This window comes from Cuculus canorus, chromosome 10 (genome assembly GCF_017976375.1).
Source record: "Cuculus canorus isolate bCucCan1 chromosome 10, bCucCan1.pri, whole genome shotgun sequence".
In the NCBI taxonomy this organism is placed as follows: domain Eukaryota; kingdom Metazoa; phylum Chordata; class Aves; order Cuculiformes; family Cuculidae; genus Cuculus; species Cuculus canorus.
The window spans coordinates 3,352,446-3,369,554 of record NC_071410.1 but is presented as its reverse complement, the minus strand read 5'-3'; the positions used below and the strand labels follow the sequence as shown (position 1 = coordinate 3,369,554).

Here is a 17,109-nt window from a genome sequence, read left to right as displayed (position 1 = left end):
TTCACAGGTTTTGTAGAGTGACCTTTGACTACAGCAGAAATTCCACTAACATAAGTAATTATTTCAAGGACAAAGGTCATCAGAGACTGAAAAATACAGGAAGGAAAAAAAGAACACCATTAACTGTGTTAATAGTAATATCATAATTGCTGATTTATCTTCAGCAGCTGATTCAAAATGGTAGCTATGGCATATCATGCAATGGAGAAATTAAATTCAGAGATAAATATTTCCATATTTTCCTTAGAATACGACTGTCACTTCAAAGGTGTCAAATATTGGCCTTCAGAATATAGTACTGGGGATCAGTGAACTGAAGAAGACAGAGATTAAAGTATCTGAAAGAAAGAACTTAGTAAAAATATCATTGAGTCTGATGACTTTATATTAACTTATAATAGTGGATGTCGTGGATGGTAATATAAAAATAGCTGGATCTGGGCTAACGTGAATATGTCTGCCTGTCATATCTTGTTCTGTGCGGTATGGGTGAGTGAGAGCAACACTTTAAGAGAACTCAAGGTTCATGTGAACCTGCTCAGAAAGGAATCGTGTAGAGGGTGGGGAAATATGTTTTCTATAAAATGTGTACAAGTTTGGACAAACAAGTTCTGAATATCAAGTAATAAAAATTTCCAAAACCGCATTAAGCCTGTGAGGACCAAGGAATTGGTTTTTCTACTCAGTCAGGAGGGAATATTATCAATGAACTGTTATAAAGAATCCAAACCCCAAATTTTTTCATGTCTTCTTTGTGTTAGTGTTCACTAGGATGCTGAATTGTGTTCACAAAATTAACATTAGTAATAACGGCTTAAGAATGTGGATTAGCCTTGAGTGAGCAGAGCTAAATCTATATTTAAATGATTCCAAAGTAGCAGTGCTCTATGAATTTCACCTTAGGTAGAGAGCCAAGTCCAATAATTTCAGAGTTTTCCCCTAAGGATTGTGACAGGCAGTGAAAAATATGGTACCTTTTTTAAAAAGAAGAAACATGAAATTTTGAAACAGACGGTGTAAACTGAAAACTTGAAGAAATATTCAAAAAGCATTAAGTCTCTAGATGATAATGAGGAGATAAATACTAGCCAGCGTGGCTGTTCACAACGAATCATGTCATAACCACTTTTCTTTTTTTGACAGGATAACAAAGCTTATTGGGAGAAAAACAGTCGTTGTCAGAACTCATCCTGACTTTTGGTGACTTCTGACACTATTTCAGATGACATTTACAAAATTGAGCTAGGGTGGCATGTTTTAAGTGTAATAAATATAAGAGATAGGAATGGTTTATAGAGCTACAGTTGAAGATTGTGAGGGATTCGCTTTCAAAGGCAGACAGTGTTCTGAATGCATTCCAGGTGAATTCTGGTTCTGATGCTGCTCCATATTTTTATTACAGACAAGCATATGTTAAAAACAGAGTTTGATTTTTACATCTGTATATGATAGGCACAAACTTTTTTTGGAACAGAACTTAAATTCAGAGGATCAGCTTTGCCCTTACTGAACTTTAGGCAAATTTTTACTTTTCAAAGTTGTGCTCACCTTTGCTTGTGAGTAATTACCCAAAAGGAACACGAGCTAAGAAATGACAGTTGAGCTAATAGCTAGACATAGCAGACCCCAAACAAGCTGTGACTCAAAAGTGATGCTATGGAGGTAAAAATTCATCTTTTCTTCGTTCAGGAGAATTGATGCGATGAGTTTTATGATTAACTGCCTGCGTACAATTCTTTAAATGTCTGAGTTATGTCAAAATTAATTTCTGTCTTCATAAAGTACTCTTCATTCATCAGCACAGTGGCCTTCATTAATCACTATATAAAGAATAAATTCAATTTTCCTCATTATTTAATTAGAACGTGATAAAGCATAGATGCCATTTATTTGCCACATCCTTTTAAAAATTCAGTATGTTCTTAAAGTGTTGTATGTCTATGGCCAAAAAGCAGAAATTGAACCTGGATAAGGAAGCTTAGGAGCATGATGTTGTGTAAAACAGGTGATGAAATGCAGTATTTTAATTTTGTTCTTGATAAAGCTGTTATTTATATTTTCATGGTGATCACTTCTTTCTTGAATATTTGTTGGATGTGTCCTATATTTGTGGAATTCAGTTTAATCAAGCTACAGAATCACAGAATCGTTTAGGTTGGGAAGGACATTTAACATCAGAGTCCAACCATAAACCCACCACTGCAAAGTCCACAACTAAACCATGTCCTTAAGTGCCACATCTACACATCTTTTAAATACCTCCAGGGCTGTTACCAGTGTCACTTACAGATTTTTATGTTGGATCACTTTACGTTTGCACAGTAAATCACAGCACTCAGCAGCAGCGAACTGGGTACCAGTTAGAGACGTGAGACAGCCTAAGGACTTTATCGTAGCTAAAAACACCACTGTGAATTCAGCTCTGCGGTGCACTGTATATGCTTTAGCGGTGACAAGGCATGAGATAAAACTGCAACTTCATCAGTTCAGTTTGTTTGTGCAGCAGTATTTATAATGCAACTCATCATTTTTTTCCTCTCTTGGTTGTGCTTATTCAAGAAAACTGCAGTCAACACCCACAGAGGGGAACTGTGTCCCTCCCGTGCAGCTGGGTGAGCTCCGACCCTCTGCCTCTTAGGCAGGGCCATGGGGTTGGAGATTGAGAGATGCTGTTTTCCTAGGTCAGATCATCTGTAGCATCTGTTGGAAATAAACCACATCAGCCAGCTGAGAAATAAGAATATTTCCTAAAGGAAGCCATTTCTGAACTCCCATAAAATAATGGTAAAGTTGATGAAACTGTACTAATTGCTTGCTGATGTGATTATGCCACATCAGTAACTGTCCCACCCACTGCCTTAAAATTTCTACTGCAATTGTCTCCTTTATTATTTATTTGTAAATGTAGTGGCTAAAGATTGTGTTGAAGTTTTTAGTGTACAGGTAAGAAACTTTGCTTCAAGAGAGTATGGAAAATTGTGCTGTATGGTGATGACTGCTGAGCTAGTAACAATGACAGAAAATGGTGCAGAAGAATAAGCAACAGAAATGTGTAACTATTTAAGTTAATGGAGAGACTGCTGGCCTTATCTAAATTGAAAGTTCATATTGACAATTACTTTAGAACTTGGAGCTCTTGAAACTGCCTGTTTTTAATAATATTTTTTATTGCTAGTATTAATATAAAACTACCACTTTTCTCAGCTGGCATTAGTTAAAATAACTTTTCATGTTTGGGATTATAAGTGTGCATATCATTAAACACAAGAGCTTCAGCACACCACTAGAACTCCTGTAGCTGGTTTGAGTTTGGTTCTTCCCCTTAGACATGATAATAGATCAACCACATTCTGATTCATATCAGGATGAATTTGGGTTAGAATATTTTGAATTCTCCTGGAAAGCTAAGACCCTACTAATGTCTTATCTACTCTCTCTTTCTTTTTCTTACTTTACCCTCTGACAGGTAAATAACAGTACTGTTCCAAGATAGGCAGTACCGGCAAGTTTGGATTCTACAGTTGTTGATATTTGGTGAGATCAATATATATACATTCTCTTCTTTATCAACAAGTATCCTTCTGTTTTAGTCTGTGTATTTTGGATTGAGTAAACAAAAGTCAGGTGCCTGTAATAGCACATTATGGGGTACCTTCAATAGCACATCCATAGATGTGTGTTTTTTCTTAAAAATAAACATTATCTGTTGGCTTTTTAAATTTTGTTGAGGAAGGTTCAAACTCCAAAACGTTATTAAATTGTAAGTAGAACTTTCAAGGCCTTGGAGTTTAGTAATCAAAATAGAGGTTCCTGGCATAACAAATGATCCAATAAAAACACTCTAAAAGCTTGTAGCATACTCATAAGACTAGTTATAAACCTGTTATGTGTCAGCATGTACATGTCCCCAAAATCTGATTCTGTATGTATGTGCAGGTCTATCCTGCACAGGGGTTACAATTTGCATAGCTGAATTCATTAGTTGTTTTAATGCAGTTTTGAAATACTTTGTTTGGATAGACAGTGGGAAGGCAACATCTTTGTAGAAGGATCCAAGAGTGCACCCGGAGTAGATAATGGTGTACAGAAACAATATGTCATTCCCCAAATTATGAACAAGATCTCTTGGAACTGAGACACTGAAATATTGGTGGGTCTCTGATTGCTGCAAGTGCCTTCCTGACACTAAAGAGGGAAAGGGGAATGCAGGACACGGTGGCCGTAAAGCCTGCGTGGAGCAGGTTGGATGATATGTTTTGGCAAGTCGCTTCTGCCCTAGAGTCAAAAGGGTGGGTCCGAAATAGCGTCACCAGAACTGACCTTTCTCCTGGCATTTTCACTACGCAGTGAAATGCAAAGGCAAATCTATTGCTCTAAATAAATGACTGTCTAAAATATGAACCCAAATGGATCAAAACTAAAGGTAACCATTGAACAACTATCCTTAGTCTTGAAACAGAGGGTTTTAATTACAAAAGCATGGATTTATCACCATGGTCATGACAGAAATGGAAAATAAAAAAATCACTTCTACCATACACACAGGACATGAATAAAATAAAATTATAGGGATATCTTTGTCTGCATGTGTGTACATGTGCATCTTCACATTCCGAAGCATTCTGAAATGGTATGACATGGAGACACAGAGCTTTCCGGAGCATCTGTGCTAAATGAACACTGTAAAAGAGGTTTCCCTAGCAACACAAACCATATGTAATATCTTAAAATAGATTTTCTCCAACTCCTAGGATTTCTTAGTGGCTTGCTCACAATTTCCACTTAAATCAAGGTATATTTGTTCAGTTCAAAATGGTTCTTTTTCTCAACTTCTATTAAAATTAACAGGCTTTGAAAATGCTCGTTTCTTGCAAGAATGTGTCTCTTCCTCTTGACTTCTAATTTATCAGGTAAACTGAAGCGGAGCAAATGGTGACAGTGGCTGTCCACCTCTATCAAATGTGTTCCCTTTATGTTTGCTGTTCTTAGCATTGTATTGTAAGTATACTGGTGATCTCCACTGGTTATTGTAACAGGAAACTACTAGTTAAAGTAGTAGACTTTGATTTTTGTGACACTATTATAATGAGAAGATAAGCTGGACAGTTATAAGTATTATGCATCAATTATAATATACACGCATTATATTTTGTATTTTAGTTGGAGTTTGTAGGCAAATTCTGATCGGTTCTTACTGTGCCCCTAGGAAAACAGGTATCAAGTGCTGTCTTTGACATCAGAAGACTGTGATACCAAGAGGCTGTGTGATTTCTCTGAGTTTATATAAGAACCAAGAAAAAAGGTATGGATATAAATTTTCAGATCCTAATGCAGTTAATCATAAAGTCATACATTTAAAAAGTTGGAAGCTGGCTGAGAGAACCTGAATTTTATTAAATTAAATTATTTTTTAATATACACGTAAGATAGCCAGATTCTTGCTCAAAGATTTTCAAAACATGTATAGTAAAACTGAAGAAAGAAGTAGGTATCGTATACCCCTTTATTTTCCAGTGCATATGTTTGTGTAGACTAAATGGATTTTGGTTGAGAAATCTACGAAGCAAATTTTTAATCATGTACCCTTGATGTGCTTTTTCATTTCTAAATAAAGCAGCCTCCTGCGGCTGTAGAACACAGCATGAGAATCCAGTGCCTATTTCCTGACAAAACACCTTTCGACTGTAGCTGTTTAGGTACCATATTAAATACTGCAAACTCAAATGAAGTAATGCCTTACAAGGCAGGGTGTTTCTCTAAATACTTTTAGTTATCCTTGTTACCTGTGAGCCACAGACAGACTTTTAGGGAAATACATTGACTTGTTGCATAGAATAGAAATAGTTATCAGAATGAAGTCGAAGATGTTTTATGTCAATAGTTACTGGATAGACAGACTTGTTGGAAAAGGTCTTGTTCCATCTATTTGAATTAGTTTTGTATTGAGTTTTGAGTATTTGTATTGAGTATTTGCTTGGAAAAGGAGGGAAGGAGCTGACTAGGATTTGCTGTCAGAGCTGTGTTGGAAGTTCTTGTGCCAATGAGTCTGATGACAGAGTAGCTGAGGTGGAGCCTGATTTCACAGAGGAGGAAATTCTGTTACAGCTTTGGTTTAGACATTAATTTAAGTGTATATCCTATATTTATGTTAAGCTTTTTCTGTGAATCCTGACAGTGCTTTAGCCTTACCTTTTATTCATTTAGCCTACATCCCTGCAGGTATGCCACAGACAAGCCAGATTCTTTAGCACCCCATATAGTAATTCTTTAGATATGGTATCATTATTTTATTCTAGAAGAATGGAAAGAGATAAACCAAATTGGTATCTATAAGTCTAACATAGCTGTTTGACTGTAACAAAGAAATCCCTTTATTTCTTTAAATGTGAATTCTTTTAGTTATTACAGTATTTCAAACAGGTCATAGTAAACAATTTCGCCACAAAACAACGGTGAAAATACATTGTTCATTTCTTTCAGAATACTATCTACCTGTAACTTTTAAATCAAGCAAACTCTGTCCTGCTTTTCCAAGAATGGTTTAACAACCATACCATTTCTGTTGATTTTACAAGTGCATATGCTCAGTATATCTGTAAAAACTGCTCTGCACTGGTTGCGCGTGTTTAATCATCTACTGATTTTTTTCTGGAGACATTAAGAAGTGATTTTAAGAACAATAATAACTCTTTAAAAAGGAATTTAAGAGCTGTCTTTGCAAAGAGCAAGCTGTATGGAGTGAAAATGAGAAGATAATTTAATCATAAAGAAATTGTTTTGAATAGAATTGGTTTAGATTCTTAAATTACTATTAAATGTTACTTTTAAATGTTACTTTTTCCTCTTGCTTGTAATAATTCATCTTTGAAAGCGATGCATGTTAAATGTAAGACTGTAAAATTTTGTGTGGTTTTAGTAAGTTATTGCTCGTTATAGTCTTTTGATGGGGCTAGGGGAAAGGGTTAGACTTTATGGCATCGAGAGGTCCTTTTCAGGTTAAATTATTTATGATTCTACTTATGTAGCTATGAAAAAAGAATTGTGGCTTTGTTCAGTTCATAAGTGAAACTAAAGTAGTCTCTGGTAAAAGTAGATGCAGCATCGTGGTGACACCAACAGGTTGTCCATCAACCACCATTGCCTGGAGGGTCATCCTTGCTCTCCCCAGCTGCAAACTGCTCTTTCACTGCGTTAAAGCATTGAAAGGCCACATGCGCTGTTCAAGCATCACTTCTGAGAGGAGATCAGCTACAATATCTTAAATAACCCCATTCAAATGTCTCCAGTTTTAAATTCATATTTTGACCTTTAGTTAAAGGTCGTCTTTAGAAGACAATTAGTTTTCGCTTCTCCCTGAGGTAGCAGTGAAGCCATTTGGTTATCCATAGCACACTGGCACAAAATTATCTTTTCAAAATGCACTGCTGAAATATATATTAAATTGTTATAAGTATTAAAGAAACCACTAGATTTTCCATGAGACAGAAACAATTTCTTTTCCTAGCTCTTACTTCTTGCCAAATTCTGCAGGGTAAAAGTAATATAATTATTATCCCTAAGTACTTAGAAATAAAAGACTTGGAGCCAGTGAGAATTTGTCATGAATAACGTGTCAAAATAAACTGAAGTCCTTCATTAATAGGTTGTAGTAGGCATTATGGTGAATATGAAAGCAGAAGTTGTTATTTATATCTTGCACATGAAAATATTCTTTGACACTGTTTCGTATCAGATAGTACTAAGTTCAAGCCGAAGTACTGTTTGGGAGTAAACCATTTTGGAATGGGTACGGTACTGGTTCACAATCATGCTTTTAAAGTAATTATCAATGGTTCACAGCTAAACTGGGTTCTTAAGGAACTTTCCACTGAATTTCCACTACAACTTTTCATAAATTTTCTAATTTACTGGGGGGAGAGGAAATAGAGAGAAAGCTTTGATAGGAACTTCATTAAAATTGAAGATTGTGCCAAACAGAGAAGACCTGCAAGTATATTGGAGCGTAGGTTCAGAACTGAAGCCAGGCATGGGCGACAGCACCATGCTGTTGACCAAAAAAAATTACTCAGCAGGATATTCAAACATGACATGTAAGTAATCCTATCCTCCACCCTGGAATTGTCTGGCTTTAACCAGAATAAATCCAGAACTGACCACAGTATGGCAAGTACAGACAGATGTGCTGAAGAAAGTCAGGAGAGCAGTGAAAATGTTTGTAGTCGTCTAGGATAGGATTTCTGAAAGAAAGGTTGCAAGAATTGCAGAACTTTAGATTTTTTTTTTGGAATATTCAAGCAGATAAATGAATGCCTTGAAGAATGGCGTGGGAATAAAAAGAATAAGGGGAACAATATGCTATCTATATCTTTGGGGGAAAGATGAAGGAAATAATTAGTTTCAATTGTACTAGAGATAACCAAGGAAGCACTTAGGTATAGTTGATCCAACTCTGTCATAGAAGGTTTGACATGCTGTCTGACTGGATGTCCCGTATTCATTATTAAGTTTGCAAACTTTTATTCGTTAAAGTTAAGACTTTTGAAAGCTTTTTTCCCAAATGTTAGAAGTTCAGTGATAGAATTGGAGCAGCTATTTTTTCATTTAAAAATAAAAGCTGCTGTGGTGTGAGATTAGGAATAATCACTTCTAAACTTTTGCCTTAGGGTTCAGAGATGGTTCATGAAACTGAATTCTTACTCATGCGAGGAAAGTAGTGTCATGATGTACTTCTCTGAATGCAGCACTTCATCATCTCCTTTGCAAAGGACACTTTGTAGTCTTCCCATTTACTAGAGGCATCATCATTTATTATCAGTCATTCTCATGAATCAGAGGTAGCACTCTGCTTATTTGGATAACAAGAACTGTACTCGTAATGCAAAAAATCCTCCCAATGTGGTTTGACCACTGGTTTCATAGAATAATTCGTATTTTTTATTTGCACCAGAAAAATTATCACCTGCTCTGGTTATTTTGGAAATTATCTCTGTATTGCAAACTTAAGCACGCAATGGTTTAGTGAGTATCTGTTGCAAACTTTAGAGGACATAATGAACTTGTAGTGTAATGGCTTTCCCCAAAGAAGTGCTCAGCAGAAGGCAGTGTGACAGTATGTGTCCTTGATCTGTGTCACATCAGCTAACCAAAAAAATGGCATCATATGTGCAAGAAATTGAGGTCAGGCACTGCACATTGATTTATTCATTTCCACCTGTTCAATATCTTCTGGGATACTGCAGCAATTAAAGGAGTAATTTTTTCCTTGTTGTACCTTTATTTCACAGTGGAACGTGAGCCAATGTTGTTAACTGCTACTGGAAATAAAAACAGAACTCCAGGGAAAACACTCATATAGGGAATAAGAGCTGAAATACTAACATGTATGTATGTGTGTTTAGATGCGTATGTCAGAGAAAAAAGGGAAATGGGCTGTTAGTTTTTTCCATATGGCTGACAAAAAGAGAAAAAAACAGACAATTAGATGAGCTTTCATGTCTTAAGAAGAACTATTAAAATAACTGAACATCATAAATAGTCACTACAGAAAAAGCACTGCCACAATTAGAGGATGCTCCTAAATATCTGTTTCCATGTACGTCAGTACCAACTGCTTGGGTTTGACATCAAAAGATTCTATTAAAATTAATTAGAAATATATTTTGCCTCATATGGGAAATTAGAAAGCATGTATCTCTAGGAAAACCAGAGTTTGTCAACCAGACTCGGGTTTGTCAGCAATTTTTCAGCCCCATAATTAGAAAAAATGCATAAGAGAAAAATGATGAATGGATGCTACATTCATTATTAAAATCCAACTGCCTTTGGGCAACTTAGAAAAGAAGTACTCATCCTTCACTCGCACACATGGTCTGCAATAATGTGCTTCTAGAACCAGCAAACGTGTAAACTGATGTGGCAGTGTAGCACAGTGTTAATAAATACTACGCAAAGTGCTCACATTGAAAGGTCAAGACAGTCATGAGAGTCCAAACTTTATCAAGGGAAGTGACAAAGGTAATTAAAGATCATGTATTCTTCTTACTAGAAGGTACCAGTGCTTTCTCAGTTTGTGTGTGCACAGGTGTGTATTCATGTGTTGCACACAAGAGTAAAGTTTTCGTTGACCATCAAACAAATCAGCAATCAAATCCTCCAAGTTTTTGCCAATTTCTCTGGACCACTCCAGATCACTTTCTTTGAAAGAAATAGAGCTGCTTCAAATCTTCCCTGATGGAGGAGCCTGGACCTCAAAAGATTCGAGACAGTTAGAGTACATTGGAGATGTTAATCAGCTTAAGGTACACAGAACTCCACAACCATGCCTTCTGAACCAGAAAAAATCCACTGTTTATGTACCACGCATCTCTTCAGAGCTCACTTAAGCTCTTACTTTAAGCCAAACCAAAAATCTTTAAATGTTCTTGCTCTTCATTTACATGGCCATATTCTGTGTGTTTAGCTTTATGACCATCCCAGCAATGCCATAACAATTTATAGTGGGGGAAAAAAAAAATAAACAAAATAACTAGGTATGTTTTTCACCTGTGAAAAGGTCTCGGTACTCATTCAAGGAGCAAGCTGGGGAGAATCAGACTCGGTCAATGAAATGTGTATCTTCCACAGTCAGGCCTTTTTCGAGACTATAGATGCACTATAGATCTTCGAATAGGTCAAGGCCCATCGTTTCAGATGCTGCTGGAAGCCTGATACCTTTTGCGTGTGTTCCCTTAGCAACACAGCATAAAACGGTCCCCAGGCACACTGGGAGGCTTTACTTAACCTTGTGCCAATAAGCAATTTATTTATCTCTTATGTATGTGAAATTTATTGGTTGGTCACATCTTACCTGGCTACTGTTACTACAAAACTAAGGAGTTTTGGCGACTTAATGTCTCATTTACTTTGTCATTTGTCATAGGATATCATTCAGGGACAAGCCTGTCGATCAGAAAGGGTTCTGTATGCACTGTTTAATTTAGATACAAGAGTACCAAAAGAAGACTGAAGAAAGCAGAAAAAAAAATGTATTGATGGTAGTACATTCAAAATGGCACTATTGTTTGAAACTTTCTTATTTAGCTTTCCTCCTCAATGAGCAAGTCTTGTTTCATCAACCACCAGGATGCTATGTACGTATCACTGAAAGTCTTAAGCCCTGAGGTTTCTAGAGAAAGATATCTCAAGTTTTTCTGAAGATGTTCTCATGTTCTCATGTTTTGTAGGAAGCATTAAGCTGCTGTTAGAGACTGGTTTCAGAGCCTTCTCAAGATAGAGGTATTGGCCAGATTTACTGCCCGACTGTTTTTAAGGTCCAAGTGCCGTGTCGCGGTGTCCTTTAGAGTCCAGCTTAAAATGGGCCTTATGCAGGCAGAGGTGAACCTGTTGGATGAGAGACAACCACTCTGAAGATGTGATTGCTCTGACAGTATAAAAGGCAAATTTGTCTGAGATTATCTTTGGTGTCCTCAGGTATGGATGCGAAAGAGCACGTGGCTGCACAAGTGTAAAGTTCCTGTGGCAGTGGCCTTAATAATGTAAGAAGATGGGATCCTGCAAATGCCTGATTTTTCAGGTGTGTTAATTCCTAGCAGATCCCATTGATTAAATCAACTGTGACTGTTTGGAACTTCTAAAGAAAGAGGAGGCCCAAAGTTATTCAAAAGGATTATTTCAAAGGTATAAGAGGAGGCATTGTTCTGAAGAGAGGAAAATATATCCAGCAACTAGAGATAGACATAGATAAGAGCCTGCTTCTCTCTATTTCTTCGTCTCAGTATTTCATTTTTACCCAACCAATTAGCATATTAATTCATGTGTGGCTTGCGCTGGATGCTGTAGGGGAAGAGAATGATGATTTACTTAATGATTTCTGTTGGTACATATTTAAAAAATTTGAGCTATGTTGAGTTGTCTATCTATTTTATCTATCTATTTTATTTTCTTGAAATAAAATTTTACTTATAGAGAAATCCATAGTCATTACATTCTAAAGAAATTCTTAGAAATTCAACCTTTTAAGGGGTATGTTAAGATCAGTTTAACCTATAACATGCATAAAACATTTTTACCAATAACTTTACAGAAAATGCACTCATTTTAATACAGCAGGACTTTCTGAGTTATATACATTCCCCTAACTCTTCTGAAAACTGCAAATGTAAACAGCTCAAGAGAAGAACTTGAGTTTGAATGAATGTGAAGGCACAGAACTTCAGGAGGTCTTAGCAGAAAGTTTATGTATACCTGGAGAAACGTCACATCTTATTTTAGAAGACAGTGGCTTACCTTCCAAACTGAAGCCATTATACCTTTTTTAACTTCCTCTTCACCTGATATAGAATCTTATTTTGATTTTTCCTTATTTTTCTTCAAATTAAATTGACTTTCTAAGGTCTGCCTAAAATTAATTTATTTTTCTGGAAATTAGTGCTGTCATTCAAAAGAAGTTATACCAGACTATGCTTCTTACACATCACCAACGAGCACGCCAGTAAACATAAGAACTACCATGTTCCTATCTCACTGATTTTACTCTGTAATAATTTATGTAGCACACAATGACTGCCGGTACTGTTTTCAACATGACATTTTGGAATACATTTTTTCTCTGTTCAGTCTGCAGATGTCCCTATACTAGATGCACAACTTGAAAAATAATAACTGCTAAAAATACACAAACTGTCAGCTGTGCTTTTACTGAGAGAAACTATAACTTCAAGAAAGATAGATTTCTATTTCAGTACAATGTAAGAAACCTACATAACTCAGAAAAATGGATGGTAATTTCATCAAATGGTGAAAATAATCACATTATAAATGCAAAATTTGAGTCCAAGATTGGGTAAAATTCTTGCTGTATAAGCTAACAATACTGACATCAGTTTGAAATAAACATTAAAAATTAAAAGGCATTGATTAATCAAATAACTCATATTAATATTTTCTCCTCTGTATTAACATGTTAAAAATAGCTCTTCCTTTGTGCTTACACCTTTAAGGTCTCATGGCTGTAATGTTTTTTCACCTGACCTTGCAGAAAGTATTTGTCTCTCAGTATATTAAACAAGCTGGGAAAGTAAAGTGATTTCAAACAAACCTTTAAAAAAAGCAAGCAGTGATGCTTCCCTTGCACTTTGTTCAAGGTTAATTATAGTTGTCAAGAAGGCAGTTAAAAAAAAGGCAGTGAGAAATTCGACAGACCGATGGCAACACACAGACTGTGCACCTCCAGCAGTTCCCATTCGTCAAAGTTGCACCCATTGATAAAGTCAGAATGAGCATATCAGTATTTCAGAAGGTTCATTATTTCATCGCACTTAAACATAATAAAGCAAGACCCAAAAAAATAACATGACATAAACTGTATAGAAAAAAATGACAGAATAGCAGATTTCCTTTTTATGGAGTAGTTATCAAATTATGTATTTTAAGCAAAGATCGAAATTTCATGACAATGCTCCTGTTCATTTTTTTTTTAGTGTGAATGCGTTCCTATTCATTTGAGTGTGGGTGTGCATGTATATAAAGAGAGAATAATGCAGTACGGAACTGTGGTTAAAAACAAAGACACTTAGGGAATAACTTGGATAGAAGTACAGCTTTCTAAGTGCAGACTTTAAAAGTCCTACCTCTCTGCAGATTCATCTGAATTTTCTTCTGTGATCATCTGCAACTCCTGTATGGTTTTACTTGAATCTTCTTTGACACAGTTTTCCTCCGTGCTTGTTTTGGGAATATCCTCATTTGATCGAAGCTGTTCTATGAGGTTTTGTTGATGCCAGGTTTGAATAGATCGGTGGTGGACTGGGGTTGGACCTGGCACAGGTGCCAATATGTTGTGGTGGACAGGACTGCTGTTTTTCTTCAGCCCATTTCTGTCCCGAGCGTAGTTCTTCAACCTGTTCTGAACCAGTGTCCCTCTGTGCTCATATCCTTCCTGCTGATGGCAGCCCCCCGTGCCTGTGGAGCCTTGCGAGGGGTGACTGAACCACCTCCAGCGGAGCCTCAGGATCTGCTTCACATCAAACTCTTTCTTTCCAGATACTGACATTTTTTCAGGGGGGGGGGAAAGAAAAAAAAAAAAAAAAGACAAAAGCCTATTCTTTTAGAAAGGAAATGGATTCGTTGTTATCTCTTGTGTTTCAACTCCTCTTCTTAAGAAAACACAACAAAAGAACAAATACCGGTAGCTCTCTCCCTCTCTCTTCTGATTAATACGCTGCGAGCTCTTCCAGGCGATGCTAAGCTGCTGCTAACTGTATAGGTGGGAATCCATACTGACAGGATGATGAGGTCAGACCTTAAACAAGTAAATCAGCTTAGCACAGGAAAGCAGCAACCATAACACTACCCAGCTGCTAGGCTTACCCACTCGCAGCACTAGCACCGCTCTCTAATATATAACCTAGCCTCACATGATCCTAAGGGATCCTAAGCTGCAACTTAAGATGCAGGGGAGCACATACAAATAAAGTGACAAGACTTTCTCGCAAGGTTTTCCATCAAGGCTGCTAATCAGCAATGCTGCCTTTCGCAGAAGATTTGCAGAGAATTCTCTTCCCGTCTCCTTACGCAGATTTTGGGGAATGATTCACTGTGAAACTGCGCTGCAGTTCATGTGTTTCCTTAAGGGGTTTGCATTTGTTTATCTTGCTGTGTAAAATTCCTACCAACGGCCTCGGTGTGGTAGCACTTCCCTAGAGGAAAGAGGCAGCATTTGAATACGTTGTGCAGAACTGTGTGTATTTTCTCACCTACAGATAGATTTCTCGCTAGAATCACAGAGGTCTGAGAACAGAGGGAGGGAGCTCGTGAAAATCAGAGGTGTGCTCCCTGAATGACTGTATCTGTGGAAAACACAGCGTTTCCTGGCTAAGAGCCTGCGTAAACACCCTTTGCCATCCTGCTCTTAATTTCTCACGGACAGTGAAGCGAGTGGGTTTTTTTTTTTAGAGAACACCTTTCTTTTGTTAGTGTACTGTAATGTGTTTTCAGCAAATTTAATAGATGGTTTATATTAATTCCCATTCGTTCTTTAATAGGCAGGGATGCGACAACTGTTCCCTGTGTGTTTTGAAGTAATGTATACAGAATGTTTTCACACACAAATTGAAAGGAATTGAATGGATTGGATATTTTTCTTCCTATGTTCCATTCTCCACAGTTAGCTGCTGCTGAGCTATACAACTGTCAGCAGTGCGCAGAAATAAAACCAGCTGGAACAGAGAGTCAGTCCAACACGATTCAGACCTAAAGGAGGGTACCCCTTTCCAACACATCTTGTCTCCCCTCTCAGACCTATCCGTGTTAACTTCCTTTTCCTCTGTCTGCGCTGTGACTTTTTCTTCTAAACACTGCTGATGGGATGTGCAACCTTCAAACACTAAAATCTGCTTTCTTTTCTTTCTTTTTTTGGCTGCATATAAAGCAAATGGAGAAATGTGAAGTAGAGTTTGGAAGAGATAGGACTAAGGACTCATCAGCCTTCATGCTGGGCTGTCAAGCTCCCGTCCCGTTCATGGTATCAAGTAAATAATAAGCAGCATCATGGACTGATGCACGTGAGATAAATAACAGCACAAGTGAAGAACAGTGAAATAATTTAGTGATATTATACTACTTAGGGAGATGGAGGGAAATTAAAGACTTTGTACAAAAGAAAACCTGTGTGGAAGACTTGGCCATAAAAGGCAGAAAGAAGCAGCTGAGGAAAGAGGATATTTGACAAATGTAACCAATGCATCTTTGTTACTAGATAGAACATTGAGGCTGATCTATTGCAATAAAATGTACATTAGCATGTGATCTTGATGGCAGAGTAAGTGTCCATGACAGATAGAATAAGAAAAATTTGGTTGCAGATTAGAATCCTTTATTATATGACGTAAAAACCTATTTGTGGGAGCTAAAATAGAAGCTCCAGCAAGCCTTACTGCAGTGCTTTGGCATAATTAGAGAATATTGGATGTCCAGAAATCAATGTACGATGTTTTATCACTTTAATGATGATCTTTTATAACAATCTGACATTCTTTGGAGACACAAATTTTCAAAGTATTTTTTCTTGCATTGCAACTATATAATATGTAATTTAATTTTTCTTAACTTTTCAATTTCAGCCTACACACCTATGGATTTCATCCTTTTTACTTCATAAAACTAACGAGTCTTGGTCATATCTGTGTATATTCCTCAGGATTGCCTACACGGCAATCGGAAATCTGGTTTAAGGAGGGCATCTCTATATATGAAGTTAAATAATTTATGATAAAATCTTGTAGAGGTGGACAGAGAACAAGGTTTCTCATTGCTATCTCAATCAGGTCATCGGGCTATCTCAGCAGCTCTGTCAGTTCCACTTTAGCAAGTGCTCTGATACAGTTAATCCATATTTTTTCACCATCACACAAAGCTGGTTTCCTTTCCTTAAATCCCTTTTGCAGAAGTCATCCTTTCCTCCCAGAAATCATCCAAAGCATATTCCTTTAATTTGACTTGAGAATGTACCAACAATAAATCTGCTTGTGAAATACTCTTTCTTACTAACTCAGCACGTTTTGGCAGATGTGAAGTGTCTGGCTAAAATAAAAATAGTAAAACTGGACATTTGCTGAAGAGACTGTCTTGCTCCAAAAGTTGGTTTGACTCAGCACAGAACGTGTTTCAGATAGAGCCAAAGTATGTTATTCTTCACTCAGCTTGTTACCAGGCTGGCTTAAATGTCAATGTCCCGTGCTTGGAGAGCAGAAGTGATTTGATAATCCAAAATTTCAGGCCCGAAGCGATCAGCAGCAGGGACGTGGCATAAATCTGCACCTTGCTTATACATATATACGCCACGTGCCTGCTTTCAATCATTTAGATCTGTTTTCTGGTGAGAAAAGGAAGTTCCCTTGCAACTGAATACAATGTGAGTGTTTACTTCTTGGTGATTTCTTTCTAAATCTCTACTGTAGTTTTAAATGTATCTGTGACTGGGTTCAAACTTTTGACTATGAAAAGGTATAAGAATTTTCCATTATTACTATTCATAATTTAATATGTTTGATGTGATTAGAATATTAGCAACCACAATAGTATTATTTTTCCTTTTGTGCTTGGAAATCTCCA

General features: G+C 36.9%; 1 protein-coding gene across 2 annotated transcripts in view; it reads right to left on the bottom strand.

Moving 5' to 3' along the window:
* Positions 1–17,109, bottom strand: part of KLHL4 (kelch like family member 4) — an 80,590-nt gene that overhangs the window by 21,801 nt on the left and 41,680 nt on the right. Inside the window, exon 1 of one of the 2 annotated variants that reach the window (XM_009555253.2) lies at positions 13,629–15,404. The exons of the other annotated variant lie outside the window; for it this stretch is intronic. Within the exon in view, the coding sequence (XP_009553548.2) occupies positions 13,629–14,050 (422 nt within the window). The 5' untranslated portion in view covers positions 14,051–15,404. Of the gene's footprint in view, positions 1–13,628; positions 15,405–17,109 lie in introns of those variants that run through there. 2 annotated transcript variants of the gene reach the window in all.